Source organism: Canis lupus, chromosome X (genome assembly GCF_011100685.1).
Source record: "Canis lupus familiaris isolate Mischka breed German Shepherd chromosome X, alternate assembly UU_Cfam_GSD_1.0, whole genome shotgun sequence".
Lineage (NCBI taxonomy): Eukaryota > Metazoa > Chordata > Mammalia > Carnivora > Canidae > Canis > Canis lupus.
The window spans coordinates 121,183,273-121,201,519 of NC_049260.1; the positions used below are offsets into that span (position 1 = coordinate 121,183,273).

Genomic DNA, 18,247 nt, shown 5'->3' on the forward strand with positions numbered 1-18,247 from the left:
GTGCAAGAGCAGCCGGGAGGGAGGGAAGGAGTCAGTCTTTGACTCGAACTGTAGGCTTGTCGCACCTCTGTGTTGTATCCAGCTGGGACAACTCCCCGCACCCGAGTTCCACACATAGCCTCCTATAGCCCACATACGGCCCCTGATTTAGAAAATGGATTGAGTTTCATTTGAAGCACCCTCTCTGGCCGATTAGCTGTTCCAGGTCAGGTTGAGCTGCAGGTACTCTAACTCTGGCCGGGCTAACAAAACCTATCCCAGAGGAGAGCGTGGGAGGCCCCGGGGTCAGGACAGGATAGCATTCAACATAGCTGCTGTTCATCCAGGTTCCAATATATGCCAGGCGCCGTGCAAGGTGCTTCCCATCCCCGACACACATTCCTGCCGTCCAGCGGGGCGGGGCGGCTCCAAACCACGTACTTCACAGGTGACAATCCCGAGGCTCTCAGGGTTGGTCCTTTTCCCAGGATCACATGGCTGGTAAGTGACGAGGCAGAGACTAGAACCCTGGTGCGAAGCCATGTCGAGTCCATGCTGTCCCCTCCCCGCCCAGCCTGTGGCCAGCTTTCTGACTCCTACATCAGGAGTGAGGACAGCGTGGTGTCTCCCAGGTGACAAAAGGAAGGATGCGGTGGCGAAGGTTCCAAGACCCGGGCTAAGGAAGGCAGGTGATAATGAGAATCAAACAGGATTTTGTCTGTGGGCTCGTTAACCTAGAGTTCTTCTGTCTGAGCCCCAGAGGTCTTCGGGAACTGGCTGCCCAGGTGCTGGCAATGTTTCCAGACTTAGCACTTTCCCGAATGACAGCGCCTTCCCCTGGTTTTCCCCTCGTGTTCTTCTGTCTACCTCTTGGACCTGGCCCGCTAATGAGTCATCACTGGTCCGCGTAGAACAGGTAGGAATCACCTTCTCTCCCCCGACACAGAACCTTACTCTGTAGTAGCCTCTGGCCATTAAATGCATAAAGCGAATCGTCCCCGCTGAGATTACAGAATCATTTGAAAACTAGACGTGGTCCTGTATTTGGAAGTATTTGGAAGTAGGTGTCACACAAGAGATGCTTGATAAAGTTCAAAGAATTCCAAGGCAAATGTGGCCTCAGAAACTCCTCCCAGCGATAAAGTCAGTTGTCATAACAAATCATGTAGTCGCGTTTGGTTGAGCACCTACTGTGTAACGATAGTGTCCCTGGTTGGGAGGCCTCCGGGGGCTTCTGAGGTCGTGGCGTAGCAGAGGCACGAGTTACGTGCTGTGGCATGATGGCTGGCCTGTGTCACCAGGACTGGCCCAAGGTGCACATGTTTGCGGGGTGGGTGGGCATCCTGTGGAGATGGCGCTTTTTCTTATTCAACTGGTGAGGAAGGGTGGGCTCCAGTGCAGGAGAAGGCGTGTGCATGGGCTGGGGAATCTCTTGATAGACCATGTTTCCTAGGAAGGAAGCACCGTGGACCATCTTGTCGAGAGCATCCCCACCTCCAAGATGGTGTTTGGACTTGGGAAGAGACGTCCATGGTGATACCCTCAATATTAGTTTCCCTTGGAATTCTAGGGTACGTGAGCAATTGGAGAACTGTGAGTTTTATCCATGAAGGTGGAAGGCCCAGGCAGGGGGCATGCTCCACCTTCTGTGTCAGTGAATGAGCCTACAGCAACTTGATTCACATATGCATATGTATATGTATGTATGTATGCAATTTTTAAGGAAACATGGAAAAATTCCTCTGATAGGTGGATTTCTGGTTGAGTACAGGCATATATATGCCATTTTGGGTTACTTTTTTTTTTTTTTATCATTTTGGATTACTTTTTAATACTCTGTTCCTGACATCGTTGTTAAGGCTGAGCATAGGTCCACCAGAATTCAATATTTACTTCCTCTAACCTTGCATCAGGCAGCTGGAAGCTCTGCAGTAACTAAAAGTACTCATGAAAAACAGAGCAAGGACAACTTTGGGTCCAGGAGGTAGCTTTCCATGAATCCGTCCTAACGCCCTTTACCTAAGTGGAAAATGTCCATGATGCAGGGAGGACAGAGGGGACCTCACAGGGGTCAGGCCCCAGGGTCAGCCCAAAAGACCCCAGGGCTGCATGGGGACAAGGTCAAGTGTGACTTCTGCATCCAGGTCCCAGAGAGCCTGTGGGCCTGGTGGCAGGAGCAGATGTTCAGGCAGGAGAGGTGAGGGTCCTGCGGGTATCGGGAGGGAAGGCAAGGGATGAACCCGGAGGGAGGACAGAGGGAACCCCAGCAGAAGGCCATCAGCGATGTCAGGCCTGCATGGCCCCTGTGCTGGGAGGGGGAACCGCGGGGAGGGGGGCAGCACAGCCAGATTTCCACATCCAGGTTTCCCCAGAGACTGACGGCCCTTGGATTCAGAAGCAGGGTGTCCTTCAGATGGACAGAGCATGGACCCGGGTCCTCCTGGTGAGGATATGGAGGGATGATGGAGGGACTCGGGACTTCAGAAACGTCAGCCCGGGAAGGCTGCGGGGGAGCGGGATGGGGCCAGATGGAGGCGGCAGGTGCGGCAGGCCTGGCACATCCGGGTACCCGGGAGACTGGGGCCTGGTGTGGCGGGAGCAGACGCTGAGGGGGGAGGGGAGGGTCCAGGGGCTAAGGGGAGGCGAGGGATGGACCCTGAGGGGGACAGAAGGGACCCGGCGGAGGTCAGGGCCCACGGTGAGCCCGGGAAGGCCGCGGAGGAGCGGGACGGGGCCGGATGGTGGCGGCGGGTGCGGCAGGCCTGGCACATCCGGGTACCCGAGAGCCTGAGGCCTGGTGTGGCGGGAGCAGACGCTGAGGGGGGGGGAGGGTCCAGGGGCTAAGGGGACTGAGGGATGGACCCTGAGCAGGACAGAGAGGACTCAGCAGGTCTGCAGGGATGGGAGCCCTCCAACCCCGGGCCGACTGGAGATCTTCCGTTGTGCAGGTGCCAGTCAGACTTTCCCACCTGGGTCCCTAAGAAACTGGGGTTCCTTGGCGTCAGGAGTGGGGCCTGGACAGTGGGCAGAGGGGGGCGGGGAGCCCCAGGCGCCGCAGGGATTTCCCGTGAGCATGGGGAGGAGGGGCGGGATGCGGAACTCTAGACTCCAGGGGGGTCAGTCCCCGGAAGGTGGGGGGCGGGGGGTTGATGGGGCATCAAACACGTGATGAGGGCCCAATTCCACATCCGGGTCTCTGAGAGACTTGGCACTAGGAGCGGCTCTTAGGTGCTCAGAGTCCACGGCTGAGGAGCTAAGGGGAGGCAAGGTACAAACCCCGAGGGAGGACAGAGGGCACCCGGCGGAGGGCAGGGCCCACGGTGAGCCCGGGAAGACCGCGGGGGAGCGGGATGGGGCCGGATGGTGGCGGCGGGTGCGGCAGGCCTGGCACATCCGGGTACCTGAGAGCCTGAGGCCTGGTGTGGCGGGAGCAGACGCTGAGGGGGGAGGGGAGGGTCCAGGGGCTAAGGGGAGACGAGGGATGGACCCTGAGGGGGACAGAGGGGACCCGGTGGAGGTCAGGGCCCAGGTCAGCCCGGGAAGGCCGCGGGGGGGCGGGGGCAGGATGGGTCCAGATGGAGGCGGCAGGTGCAGCAGGCCTGGCACATCCGGGTACCCGAGAGCCTGGGTGCAGAGCCTGGGTGTGGCGGGAGCAGATGCAGGTAGACGGAGAGGAGGGCCCCGGCACGAAGCAGGAGGGGAGGCAAGGGATGGACTCTAAGGGGAACAGAGGGCACCTGGCAGAAGGTCTCCAGGGAGGGGAGCACGCCCCTCTCCAGGCCGACTGGAGATCTTCCGTGGCAGGTGTCCGGCGGTCAGACTTTCCCGTCTGGGTCCCTAAGAGACTGGGGTTCCTTGGTGTCAGGAGCGGGGTCTGGACGGTGGGCAGAGGGGGGCGGGGGGACCCAGGCGCCGCAGGGATTTCCGGTGAGCATGGGGAGGAGGGGCGGGATGCGGAACCCTAGACTCCAGGGGGTCAGTCCCCGGAAGGTGGGGGGGGGGTTGGTGTGGCATCAAACACGTGATGAGGGCCCAATTCCGCATCCGGGTCTCTGTGAGACTTGGCACTAGGAGCGGCTCTTAGGTGCTCAGAGTCCACGGCTGAGGAGCTAAGGGGAGGCAAGGTACAAACCCCGAGGGAGGACAGAGGGGACCCGGCGGAGGGCAGGACCCACGGTCAGCCCGGGAAGGCCGCGGGGGAGCGGGATGGGGCCGGATGGTGGCGGCGGGTGCGGCAGGCCTGGCACATCCGGGTACCCGAGAGCCTGGGGCCTGGTGTGGCGGGAGCAGACGCTGAGGGCGGAGGGGAGGGTCCCGGGGCTAGGGGGAGGCAGGGATGGACCCCCAGGGGGACAGAGGGGACCCCGGTAGAGGGTCGCCAGGGCTGTGAGGCCTCCGTGGGGATGGGTACTTGCCCTCACGTGGGAGTATGGGTGCTCAGACTTCCACATCCGGGCCTCCCGAGACACTGCGGGCCCCTGGCGTCAGGAGCAGGGCCTAGGACACGTGTGCAGAGGGGAGGGCCCCGAGTGCAGCTGGGAATCCCGGTGAGGATGCAGAAGAGGCCCGGGGGACCCCACACCCCAGCCCAGAGGCGGTCCCGGGAGGCAGGCCGAGTGCGGGACGGGGCCACGCCGCGTGTCTGTGTGCATATCCCGACCGGCGCATCCGGGTCCCCGAAGCTCTGCCCGCCCCTCGTGTCCGTGTCCGGGAGCCAATGGGCCGGCAGGTAGTGGAGCCAGGCAGAGGCCCAGGCACCCAGGGAGCCCCGCCAGCAGGGGTGGGGAAGAAGGGCCCAGGGAGCCTGTCCCCCGCCCCCCAGCTCAGCCCCCTCTGTGAGCCCTGGGAAACCCCCAGGCTGGGTCGCGGTCCTGATGGAAAGACGGTCACTCCCTGTCGCCGTTGGGGTCCGGGCTTAGGGGAGGGCCTTGGTGTGAGCGGCCCGGCCTCGGGATGGCTGCCCAAGGGGCCTGGGGTCTGCTAGGGGTGGAGGCGAGGACTCCCGAGGAACTAGACCCTGGAGGGACTGTGTCCCCAGGAGACCCCAGCACCACCGCCCTGCCCTGCTTCAGCTTCGGGAGGCTGCCGGGCGGTGGACAAATCCCGAGCTGCCTGGTGCGACGGGGCCTCCCACACTGTGGCTATTGGGCTGGAGCACTGCCTCCAGGGTGTGGGTGCGGCGGGGTTGGGTGGGGTGGGGGACAATGGCCCACGTGTGGCTGGCGGCCAAGGCCAGGACCACAGGGGCACTGAAGCCCTAGGGACGCAGACTAGACTGGGTCCTGGGGTTCCCTGGGGCTGATGACCACCTGGGGTATGCCCTGGCTTGCCAGCCAAGTCTCCTAGAGCCTGGGGGCTTGGTGGAAGGAGCAGGCTGGGGGCCAGCCCCGGGCCTCGTGGGATTGAAGGTGAGGACCAGAGGGAGGACTGATGGACCCTGGGCCCTAGCACGTGCAGTCCAGGGAGGAAGGAGGTAGGAGGCCCCGTGCAGGATGAGCCCACGCTGCCGTCCTGATGTCCACGTCTGGGTGTTAGGGCCTGAGGGCTTGTGCTTCAAAGGAGCAGGGCCTTGGGGGTGGTTGGGGTGAGGGTGTGTGTGGAGGGCACACGACCTGTGGGGAGTCAGGGTGAGGACCTTGGGGACAGCCTGGCTCGCCCCACCCGGCAGGTGAACAAAGAAGCCAGTGCAGCAGAGTGGGTTGGAGTGAGGCCTTGTCCTGTGGGCTGCCCACGGAGGATGAGAGAGCGCTGGCCCTCAGTGGCATTCTCACTTGTTCCTGGGGCGGGTAGGTGGCAGGAAGGTGGGTTGACCTGGGGAGGATGAAGTCTTGGTGTGAGGGGCACATGTCCTCTATGGGAGGCTGGGGGCCTGGAGGAAGAGCAGGCCCTGGCAGGATAATGCTGAGGACACTCTCGGGAGCCTGAGGGCATGAACCCCCAGGACACAGGGGCCGGGCAACAGGCCTGCCCTTCCTGATCTTGCTGGGGGACTTGGGAGGGGTGGGGGTTTGCGGCTGTGACCTGCCTGGCTGGGCACACAGGACAGGACGGGGACACAGGACATAACAGGGTACCTCCTCCTGCTCTTCTCCCAGTTCTCAAGGAGCTGAGGACCCCGCTGGGAGAGGTCCCAGTCAGAGTGTGGGAGGAGTCCCACCTGGGGGATAGATGCCCAGGAGTCTCGGGGCCTGCCAAGACTCTGTGTGAGGAACCCTGCCCACCCCACATTGAAAGAGTGCGTGGCCCCCAAGACAGCCATCAGGCCCAGGAGGGGATAGCCCCAAAATCCAGGTGCCCTTCCCTGACAGCCCTGGGTAGGGAACCCGGGGTGCGGACTGTCCCACGGAGCCCCTCCTCCTCTTCAGATCCCTGGACTCAGGGAGGGGAGGGCCTGGGCCTGAGGGTGTGAATCCAGGTCAGCAGAGGAGGCGGGAGCCCTGCCCAGGCCCTGGTCCCAGCCCTGCTGGGGGTCGAGGTGAGAAATGAGGGGATGCCTTCCTCAGCAGGATCCCTAGGGACCATGTATGGGCCATGGGGAGAGGTGGGTCAGGTGGGCCGACTGATTTCTCTGGGCTTTAGCTGGTGACGGGTCGTGGCTGGGGGCCTTGCAAGGAACCAGGCGGGTGCTTCAGGGCCAGCTGTGGAGTCTTCCCAGGCCTTGTGTGGGGTCCAGGTAAAGAGCAAGAGGCCCCCCATCCCAGCCCAGATGGAAGCCAGAGCTGACCCATCCCTTGTGCATGATCCAGGACTTGTCCTGGAGACTTTGGCAGGTGTGGCCATGGCTGGGCCCCTGGCTTCCTTCTGTGGAGTGTTAGGGCCCTGTGGTCTTGCAGGGACACTTTGGCCTGAGAGAGACAGGGCCAAGGCAGTCCCTTGAGAGGCCAAGGAGGGGACCGCCCCACCTGGCCTGCTGGAGACTTCCCAGAGTATGAGCCAGCCCTCCTGTCCACACTGGGGCCCAGGGCTGGGCTGGCAGTCTACACCCTGAGGCGCCTCCTCCTTCTCTCCTGCAGAGACTTCAAGAACTGGCAGGGGAGGCCTCAGTCTGAGGCGGGGGTCCCTCAGGACACAGAGCAGAGGAGGCACAGGCCAGTGCCACTTGTCCAGGTTAGGTTTATGCTCTCTCCAAGCCTGGTGTCAGGGGAGCCCTCTGCATGGGAGCCAAGCATGGCCCCCTGTCAGCCCTGGCACCTCTAGGTCTCTTGGCCAGGTCCCCCCTGACAAGCCCTCCCACCTCTCTCTTCAGGTCACCTCAATTTTGACATCATGTCCGTAGGAAAGAGCAGTGAGCCTTGGAGGCTGGGAGAAGACCCAGAAGAGGCCCAGGGCGTGGTGGATGCCCTACAGACCAGGGCTGAGGAGGAGGAGGAGGAGCCGGGGGAGGTTTTATCTCCCCGAACTCCTCCCTCTCTGTTTTCCTCCTCCCCTTACTTCTCCTTGTCTGGCGGGTGTTCTGGCGCCCAGGAGGAGGAGTCTGCTAATGAGGGGTCCCTAAGTCCTCTCCAGTGCTCTCAGGGTGCTAACACCTCCCAGGGGGGCAGGGAAGCCAGTGCCCAGTTTGCTGGCCCCAACAGCCCAGAGGAGGTGGGCTCAAGTGGCAGTGAAGGGGAGGAAGATGCTGACTCGTCCCCCTGTGGCGGGGCATCCCATGGCCTTGGCCAGCCCCAGCCTGCTGTCCCCAGCAGCCCAGCGGAGGTGGGGTCAAACCCACCTGAACAGCAGGAAGATGAGCAGCCCCAGGGCAGTTTCCACCTGAAGACGGCTGCCCTGGTGATATTCCTGCTCCTCAAGTATCGCACCAAGCAGCCCACCAGCAAGGCAGAGATGCTGGAGATCATCACCCCAGAATTCCAGGACAACTTCCCCGTCATCTTGCGCCAAGCGTCCATCTGCTTGCGGCTGGTCTTTGGCCTAGACGTGATAGAAGTGGATCCCAGCGAGCACTACTACAACCTCAGCATCATCCTGGGCCTCACCTGGAATGGGACACTGAGTAGTCAGGGGGGCCTGCCCAAGACCAGCCTCCTGGTGCTGGTCCTGGGGTTGATCGTCCTGGCGGATGACTGTGCACCCGAGGAGGAGGTGTGGGAGGCGATGGGGATCATGGGGGTATACGATGGCCAGGATCACATCCTCTTTGGGGCACCCAGGGACCTCCTCACCAATGTCTGGGTGCAGGAAGGCTACCTGGAGTGCCGGCAGGTGGCTGGCAGCAATCCTGCCCGTAAGGAGTTCCTGTGGGGGCCCAGAGCCCTCCAGGAAACCAGCAAGTTGCAGGTCATGGACTACGTGCTCCAGCTTGGTAACAACAACCTTACTTACTCCCTGGCCCTGTGTGAACAGATTCTGAGATAAGGAAGAGGGGGCCACAGCCCCAGAGGCGGCCAGGCCCTTTCCAAGCTTTGGTGGGGCCGGCATGAAGGGAGGCCTTAGGGTGCTTCCTCCCGGTGTTGTCCTGTTGGGTGTGTAAAGAGAAAGTCCTGGGTGTTCTCAGGAGTTAAGGGCCAGGGAAGGTTGGCAGAGAGCATGGCCAAGAGCCTCTCTGGGGGCCTGGGCTCTGCAATCACCCTGAAATACAGAGCTTAGTTTCTTTGGGGAAGCTCTCAATATTTGTTCCTTGGGATAGAAGGGTTCCACAGCCCAGTGTGTGAGTGACACATCCCCCGTCGCGTTTGTACTTCCCCAGTTCAAGAGTTAAGAATTTTGTCATGTCCTGTAAACAAGTTGGGAGACCTTCCCTCCTTGTTTGGGTTCTGGATGAAATCACAGGGCATTGCGTTGGAATATGTTGGAAAGGGCAAGAGTGGAGCAGGCAAGTGCTGGAGTGTGCAAATAGGAAAATAAACCTTGTTCACTTTTGCTTCTTACCCATGCCATGTGTCTTTTTTCCAAAGTTACATAGATGTGCGCTCATGCATTCACTTGGTTTTTTGGGAATGTGAGAGAAGGGTCCTGTCTGAGGCCAGGGGAGCCCTGCTGGCGGCTCCCTCACAGCCACACAGCGGCTGAGCTCTGCTCCCTGCAAGGCCCTGTGTGTGAGCAGTGAGGACACGAGGGCCCCGGGGCCACACCGCCTTCGGGGACTGTGTGTAGCGGTCGCCGTCCCGCAGGGAGGTGGGGAGGAGTGCCCTGAGACCTGGGCCAGCCTTCCAGCCCCAAGTGGCAGAATGATGAGGGCGTGGGGCGGCTCCCGGGCCAGACTCTGCAGGGGAGTTAGTCTTTGACTCGAACTGTAGGCTTGTCGCACCTCTGTGTTGTATCCAGCTGGGACAACTCCCCGCACCCGAGTTCCACACATAGCCTCCTATAGCCCACATACAGCCCCTGATTTAGAAAATGGATTGAGTTTCATATTTGAAGCACCCTCTCTGGCCGATTAGCTGTTCCAGGTCAGGTTGAGCTGCAGGTACTCTAACTCTGGCCGGGCTAACAAAACCTATCCCAGAGGAGAGCGTGGGAGGCCCCGGGGTCAGGACAGGACAGCATTCAACATAGCTGCTGTTCATCCAGGTTCCAATATATGCCAGGCGCCGTGCAAGGTGCTTCCCATCCCCGACACACATTCCTGCCGTCCAGCGGGGCGGGGCGGCTCCAAACCACGTACTTCACAGGTGACAATCCCGAGGCTCTCAGGGTTGGTCCTTTTCCCAGGATCACATGGCTGGTAAGTGACGAGGCAGAGACTAGAACCCTGGTGCGAAGCCATGTCGAGTCCATGCTGTCCCCTCCCCGCCCAGCCTGTGGCCAGCTTTCTGACTCCTACATCAGGAGTGAGGACAGCATGGTGTCTCCCAGGTGACAAAAGGAAGGATGCGGTGGCGAAGGTTCCAAGACCCGGGCTAAGGAAGGCAGGTGATAATGAGAATCAAACAGGATTTTGTCTGTGGGCTCGTTAACCTAGAGTTCTTCTGTCTGAGCCCCAGAGGTCTTCGGGAACTGGCTGCCCAGGTGCTGGCAATGTTTCCAGACTTAGCACTTTCCCGAATGACAGCGCCTTCCCCTGGTTTTCCCCTCGTGTTCTTCTGTCTACCCCTTGGACCTGGCCCGCTAATGAGTCATCACTGGTCCGCGTAGAACAGGTAGGAATCACCTTCTCTCCCCCAACACAGAACCTTACTCTGTAGTAGCCTCTGGCCATTAAATGCATAAAGCGAATCGTCCCCGCTGAGATTACAGAATCATTTGAAAACTAGACGTGGTCCTGTATTTGGAAGTATTTGGAAGTAGGTGTCACACAAGAGATGCTTGATAAAGTTCAAAGAATTCCAAGGCAAATGTGGCCTCAGAAACTCCTCCCAGCGATAAAGTCAGTTGTCATAACAAATCATGTAGTCGCGTTTGGTTGAGCACCTACTGTGTAACGATAGTGTCCCTGGTTGGGAGGCCTCCGGGGGCTTCTGAGGTCGTGGCGTAGCAGAGGCACGAGTTACGTGCTGTGGCATGATGGCTGGCCTGTGTCACCAGGACTGGCCCAAGGTGCACATGTTTGCGGGGTGGGTGGGCATCCTGTGGAGATGGCGCCTTTTCTTATTCAACTGGTGAGGAAGGGTGGGCTCCAGTGCAGGAGAAGGCACATGCATGGGCTGGGGAATCTCCTGATAGACCACATTTCCTCTGCATACTAGCACACTACCAACCCCTTTCTTGCTTCCCTAAATTCTCATTACCCACCCCCCTAACCTAGGTACACATAACACACACACCATCCTCTTGCCTACCTTTCTCTGTTCTCAGCACAGGACTGGCTATTCTCCCTCCAATTCCCTGCTGCTTCCCACCCTCTGTGATTTGCACAGGCTCTTCTGCCAGCACCAATCCCTGGCTTTACCTACCCAAACTCTTCTCTGGGCAAGAGGTGCTTCCCAGACCTGGTAGTCTCTCAACATTGAGTCGGTCCTCTATCTTTCCGTGCTTACATCTTTCAAAAATTATTCTTAAATTTTGTCAAATTTTCTCAATAAGAATGGTGAGTTTGGTTCATTTTGCTTTCACCATTTGCCTCTGCTCACAACAGGGCACACCTTTGACTGATACCAGATTCCCTAATCTCAATCAAAATCTATGTGATAAGCTGTATAATAACCCTCTTAACATTATCCATGTACTAATTACTGGAATCTCTGAATATTACGTTCATGGCAAAAGTACTTAGCACATGTGTTTAAGGATAGCGACATTTGGAGATTTTTCTGGATTATATACATGGGCCCTACATGAAATCACATGAATCCTTCTTAGTTGGAAAAAGAAGGATATTTACAAAAGACAGAAGAGGACAGTGACCACAAAAATAAAATTTGAAGCATTTCAGTGATGTGGCCACAAACCGTGGAATGATAGCAGTCTTAGGTGTGGCAAAACCCAGTTCTGAAGATTTAGTAAAAACTAATTTTGGATTTCTGATTTACAGATCTTAAGAGAATAAACTTGTATAATTGTAAAGCATGATAACTTTGCTAATTTTTTATAGTGACAACAGGAAACAAATACAATCTATTAAAGCTGTGTAGCTTAATCTCCTTTAAGAACACTGTTGAAGTGATTCCTATAAGTTTTAGCTGGAACTCAGTTAATTACTTGAAAACAGTATGATTTTTCTGAATCTTGCTTTAAGGTTTGTTAGGGGAGATGAGAGCAGTTTTTAATCTGTGGTCAATAATTCTTCACTACTAAGGAAAACCATTCTGAGTACTTTAACTAGTGCACTATGAATTATAAAATTTTCCACTCTATTGCTATCAAGAACTATATGTAGCCCTGTGTGAGCTCAGGAGATTTCTTTGTGCACCTTTTCTCTCTCCAGCATCCTATTGTGCAAGCTCTAGCCACCTTGGCCTCCGTAGTGTCCCAGCTCCAACTCCTCAACAGAAGGAGATAATGCGGCCCCCCACTATTCATTGCGGTCTGCAATCTCTCTCTATGATGTAAGATGGGGGCAATTGTAGGGCTTGCCTTATTTGTTTCTTCATTTATCAGAAATCACTGTCCCTTGTTGCCTAATTCCAATAAATTAAAAAGTTTTGTTTCATAAACATGTATATATATATATATATACACACACACATATCTATGTATTTATATACATATATATTTTTAATTGTTTTAGGTAGGGATGTATATTTGATTCCTATTACTCCATATTGGCCTGAAGCAGAAGTCCTATACTTAAAATTTAAAAGATAAATTATATGTGCATAACAAATGTCCCAGCATTTCAAATTTATTCAAATTAAATAGTTGATGGAGATTAAGGAGTGTGTTGTGAAGAGCACGGGAGTTGTATGAAAGTGTTGAAACACTATATTGTATACCAGAATTTAATATTACACTATATGTTAGTAAATAGAATGAAAATTAAAAATTAAAAAAAGAATATGTAGTATTTTTGAAAACAGATGTGAAGATAGAGATAAAAAGAGAAGGACCAATTGAATATCCACTTAAAGAGTATTTAGAGCACCATATCCCCTCTTTACCTCAGTTTGGTGGATGGTTGCCATGTTTACTCTCACCCCCACAGAATTCTGAGGTTTTATTCTCTGGAGAGGTCTCTGAACTGTAGGATGCCAAATACAAACCCTAACCCTAACCAGGACCTTAACTCTGACCCTAAACCTAAATCTACCCCTAACCAATAACCCCTAAACTCTACTCCTAGCCCTAGCTCTAGTCCTGAACCTAACCTCTGGAGAGGTCTCTAAATGGTACATACCCTCACCCTAACCCTAACCCTACCTAACCCAAACCCTAACTCTAACCCCTAACCCCTCAACCAAACCATAACCATAACTATAACCCTAATCCTAACTTTATCACTCTGAAAAAGTCTCTGAACTGCAGGATAATAAGCACATATACTCATCCTGGACCTAACCCTAACCTTAACTCTTATTCTATAGCCCTAAACCTATTCCTAATCCTAGATCTGAAAAAGAAAATGATTTGATACACACACACACACACACACACACACTTACACACGTTCATGTAGACAAATACAACCAGGAGAGTAAACAGCAAAATAGCAACAATCGTTTTTCTCTTGCTAGTGGAAATATAATTTATTTAATTATTCTTTCAATATTCTCTTCTGAAACACATATAAATTCCCTTCATAATTATAAAATATAATAAATATCTTAAATGTGACTTAGACTACCAAAAATGAACATGCATCCTCTAGATGGTTAGTTTCCAGTATCGATCAACCTCTTGCTAGATTATACTGAGCCTCCAGTGTGCTTACCATTTGTGTAACTAGAAAGAAACAAAAAACTTTGAAATCCAACTGGTTGGCTACATGAAGTCACACAACTTCTTTTCAGACTTTCAAATACAATGCCACAGGTAATAACCTACCTTTTTTATGAAGCCTTCCCTCCTCACAAAGTATTAACTAGCCTTTTAAAGGGAAAATTATATTTATATTTAGATCATGTTCCATATAACACAATTAGATCCAGTATTTACATAAAGGCTCATGCACAGGCAAGAGGAATTATAATGATTACATTATTATACGTTATTTATACATCTTTTTTCCAAGTTAATAATAAACCAATAAAAGTGTTTTTTTAAAGCGTGCTTCAGTCAATACTGTCATTAATTCCCAGGATTGCCTGAAAACACACTTTGATTTAAACATTCCTTGATTTTCATAAGAACAATGCAAGATTTTCATGAGTATGATCAGCAATTTCCTTCATTGACAATTATACAACACATAGTTTTATGACAAGTGATTATCTTTCACAAAGTAAATACCATGTAAAAAGAACTGTAATTAATAATTCTGTTAAAATTTCTTCTGTACTATAGGTGTTATGTGCATTTCCCTTTTCGGAAGAACTAAATATCTTTTTTTTTCTCCTGTGAACTCTCTAATTTTTGTTCCATAGACTTTTTGGGGGCAAAACTCATAAGCTCCCGAGTTTTATCAAATTATTTTGATTCAAAAAAGATTCTATAAATTTTCAGTTATAAAATATATACACATAATTTATTTTTTTGTAACGGAACAATCTTAAAATATTTTAATTTCTAATTTTAAAATGTAGATTTACAATCTCAAAAAAGGATAAATTGAAATAAGTAAGCACTAGTATTTTTGCAAATATCCTTTTCTTGCCAACACCATTTTATATTCACTCAGAATTTTCCCCTTGCAAAATAAAAAAAAAAAAAGTTCTCTATTTTTTCACATTCTCACTTTGTTTCCTTTATATGCATTTGCTGTATATGTAAATGATTTGTTGATTATCCCACACTTTTAAACAATTACACATTACCATTAGGACATAATATATTTACTGATTTTATGTGTTTAGTCATTTTCATCCTTTCTCAAAATTCCTGTATCATATATACCTTGTTCCTTATGTACAGTTTCCTATACTTCAAAAAAATTTTAAATTCCAGTAAATATACAGTGTTGTATTAGTTTCTGGTGTAGAATATAGTGATTCAACACTTACATACATTAGTTTCCTATACTTTTATCTGTATCCAAAGCTATTGCTTATAAAAACACTCTTGAAAATTCCTCAAGCCAGCATCAAGTATTTCAGCTTCTCTGACCTTTTCAAAAAATTATTTTACATTATTCATTATTTTTCTAATCTTAATTTCGTTAATTTCTGTTCTTATCTATATTATCACCATCCTTGCCTTGGATTTAATTTACTTTTCTTTTTATATTTTCTTAGAGGAAGCTTAAATTTTTATTTTTATTATTTTTTTGAAGCTTGAATTTTTAAATCTGAGTTCCTTCTTTCTTATATAAGCATTTATTGACATAAATTCCCATGTAAAGCATGACTGGCTGAATCCCACAAATTCTGATATTTTTTCGCTTTCACTAAATTGAAAAGTGTTTTCTAATTTCACTGAATAGTTCCTTTTGATACATGACTTAGTAAATATATATTGTGTAGTTCCCAAATAATTGGAGACCTCACAGACACATTTTTTGTTAAATTCTTTAGTTTAATTCCATTATGGTTAAGAAAAGATTAAGTTGGTTAATAGCATTGTTAGGTTTCTTCTATACTTCCAGATATTTGGTTTATCTTCTACTATCATTTACTCAGAAAGGAGTGTTTAGTCTCCAAATATAATTGTAGATGTGGCTATTTCTCCTTTCAGGCTTATCAGTTTTGGTTTCATGTATTTTGAAATTCTACCCTGGGTGTATATACATCAGGATTGTTATGTCTTTATGAATCAGCTCTTCCATCATTATGTAATGTTCTTATTTATCCATATTACCATTTTACATCCCCACCATTCACGGATGAAAGTTCCAGTTGTTGGTCTTCCTTGCTTGCTTTTAGTAATGCTCTTTTAAAATTAAAAATTTTTTGTTTTAATTTTAACCTCTCTCAAATGTGTGCTGTGGTATTACATCATAGTTTAATTTGCATTTCTCGGGCAGCCCGGGTGGCACAGTGGTTTAGCGCCTCCTGCAGCCTGGGGTGTGATCCTGGAGACACGGGATCGAGTCCCACGTCGGACTCCTTGCATGGAGCCTGCTTCTCCCTCTGCCTGTGTCTCTGCCTCTCTCTGTGTGTGTCTCTCATGAATAAATAAATAAAATATTTAAAAATTTGCATTTCTCTATGGCTAATGATGCAGAACACTTTTTATATGCTTATTAGCCATCCCCACATTCACTTTGGTGGAGTGTTTATTGACATCTTTTGCTGATCTTAAAATTGTGCTCTTTTCTAATACTGGAATTTTGAGAGCTCTTTATATATTCTGCACATAAGACCTTTGTTGGATATATGATTTACAAAAATGTTCTCTTCCTGTTTGTAGCTTGACTTTTTATTCTTATTCTCAGAGCAAATTTTTTTTCAGAGCCAGTATTTTTAATTTTGAGTTATCTAATGTATCATTTTTTCCCTTTGCGGACCATGCTTTTTGTGTCATGTTTAAGACCTCTTTGCCTAACTCCAGGCCATGAAGATTTGGCTCTAGGTTTTCTTGTAAATATTTTGTAGTTTTTCATTTGACATTTAGATCTTATTTTTAGTATGAAGTTTGATGTTTAGATAAGAGATCACTTTTTAACATACTACTTATTGAAAAGGCCAGCATTTCTCAATTGGATTGTCTTCCTCCTTTGGAAAACTCCACAGGCCATTTTTGTATGAATCAATTTCTGGGCACTCTATTTGTTTTCATTGATCTATGTGTCTATCCCTTAGCCAATACCACATGGTCTTGATTACTATAATTTTATAGTAAGTCTTAAAATCAGCTAGTGTGGTTCTTCAAGCTTTGTTTTACTTTTTAAAAATGTATCCCTTCTCTGATATTTTCACTCATTTTCTCTCCTTTCCCTTTATTCTGTTTCACTATAAGTGAGGGTGACAAAACATGAGAGACACCTAACTCTGGGAAATGAACAAGGGGTAGTGGAAGGGGAGGTGGACGGGGGGGGGGGGGTTAGGGTGACTGGGTGATGGGCACTGAGGGGGGCACTTGGTGGGATGAGCACTGAGTGTTATGCTATATGTTGGCAAATTGAACTCCAAAACAAATTTAAAAAATAAAAAATAAAAATGTATCCCTTCTAAAAAGAGGGGAAGGAAATTTAATAAACTTCTCTTGATTTTAAAGATAATATAAATTTTTTCTAAGATTTTATTTATTTATTTGAGAGAGAGAGAGAGAGAGAGAGAGCACAAGCAGGAGGTAGGAGCAGGCTCCCCACTGAGGATGGAGCCCTGATGTGGTACTCGATCCTAAGAATCTGGGATCATGCATGACCTGAGCTGAAGGCAGATGCTTAACCTACTGAGCCACCCAGGCACCCCAGAAAATAAGTTTTTCTAAACACTGACACAATTGTATCTGTTTAAGAGATCTTTTTATTGGAAAAAACTGGTATGTCTTGAGTCAGAAGAAACTAAAATAAATATAAAAAATAAAAAAAAAATGCTCTTCTGGTTCCATTGCCTTTTGATACTTTTTGGATTAGCTTGCCTATATCTACAAAAACTTCTGGGATTTTTAAAGATTATTTATTTATTCATGAGAGAGAGAGAGAGAGGCAGAGACACAGGCAGATGGAAAAGCAGGCTCCATGCAGGGAACCCGACGTGGGACTCGATCCTAGGTGTCCAGGATCAGACCCTGGGCCGAAGGCAGCGCTGAACCGCTAAGCCACCAGGGGCTGCCCAAACTTCTGAGATTTTGATTGGCATTGCTTTGACTCTAAATCATTTTGGTGGGAATTGACCACTTCACTATGATGAATCTTTCAGTTCATGCTTTCTCCATTTATTCAGTTCTTTGTTTTCTGCGATCAGCATTTTGTAGTTTTCGGCATACAGATACTATCTTTGGTTAGATTTATACGTAATTAAGTATTTCATTTATTTGAACTATTGAAAATGGTAGTTAAAAATTTTTGTGTTCCAATGTTTATTGTTGTTATATGGAAATATGATTTATGTTTGAGTATTAATTTGCTATCCTAATATTTTGCTAAGCTTACTTTTTAATTCTAGGAGTTTTTTTATAGTTTCCTTGAAATTTTTAACAGATAATTGTGTCTTCTAAGAATAAGGACACTGTTTTTCCATTCCACCCTGTATACTTCTTATTTATGTTTCTTGCTTTATTCCACAAGTAAGAATTCCACACAATCTTGAATAGGAAGAGAATAGTGAAAATAGACATTCTTGCCTTGTTCCTGATCTTAGGAGGAAGACACTCAGTCTTTTACTATAAAGTTTAATATTAGCTCTAGGTTTTTTGTAGATGTCCTTTATCAAGTTGAGTAGAGCTCCTTTCTATTTTTTGTTTTCTGAGCATTTTTATTATAATTGGATATTTTGTGTTATTTTGAAATATTTTTTGCTTCAGTTTAGATTATTATAAAATTATTTAGTCTGTTAATATGGTTTATCACACTAATTAATTATGATACTGAACCAGCCATGCATTTCCCAGATAAATCCCATTTACTTGTGGTGCATTATTATTTTTCTATATTGCTGGACTCTCTTTGCTATTATTTTTTGAGGATCATTGCATCTGGTTCATGAGGGGTATTGATCTGTAGTTTTTCCTCTTCTTATGCTATTTTATCTTGGTCTTAATATGAAGGCAATGCTAATCTTAAAAAAATGAGTTGCAAAAATCTTCCTCTTGTTCTATCTTCTGGAAGAGATTTTTATATAATTGATGACAACTCTTCAAAACTTTGGGAGAAATTGCTAGCAAAACCATCTGGATCTAGGCATGCCTTTTTAAA

At 49.4% G+C, this 18,247-nt stretch overlaps 2 protein-coding genes across 10 annotated transcripts in view; both read left to right on the plus strand.

Annotated features, from left to right (window-relative positions):
- Positions 1–2,835: 2,835 nt before the first annotated feature.
- On the plus strand, positions 2,836–8,846 carry LOC119878094 (melanoma-associated antigen 4-like). Of its 9 annotated transcripts, none has more exons than XM_038588592.1 (3): positions 2,836–2,927; positions 6,993–7,086; positions 7,226–8,846. In XM_038588592.1, exon 3 carries the CDS (start codon positions 7,246–7,248, stop codon positions 8,332–8,334), a length of 1,089 nt encoding a protein of 362 aa, XP_038444520.1. In that variant the 5' UTR covers positions 2,836–2,927; positions 6,993–7,086; positions 7,226–7,245; the 3' UTR covers positions 8,335–8,846. The 9 variants fall into 9 exon arrangements, with proteins under 9 accessions (XP_038444520.1, XP_038444518.1, XP_038444524.1 ...); XM_038588590.1 differs by lacking the exon at positions 2,836–2,927 and adding an exon at positions 3,161–3,247; XM_038588589.1 differs by lacking the exon at positions 2,836–2,927 and adding an exon at positions 3,989–4,103.
- LOC119868539 (melanoma-associated antigen 9-like) overlaps positions 3,231–18,247 on the plus strand; it is a 778,808-nt gene continuing 763,791 nt past the window's right edge. Inside the window, exon 1 of the mRNA XM_038588588.1 lies at positions 3,231–3,299. The gene's annotated coding sequence lies outside the window, so the exon portion shown is untranslated. The remainder of the gene's footprint in view (positions 3,300–18,247) is intronic.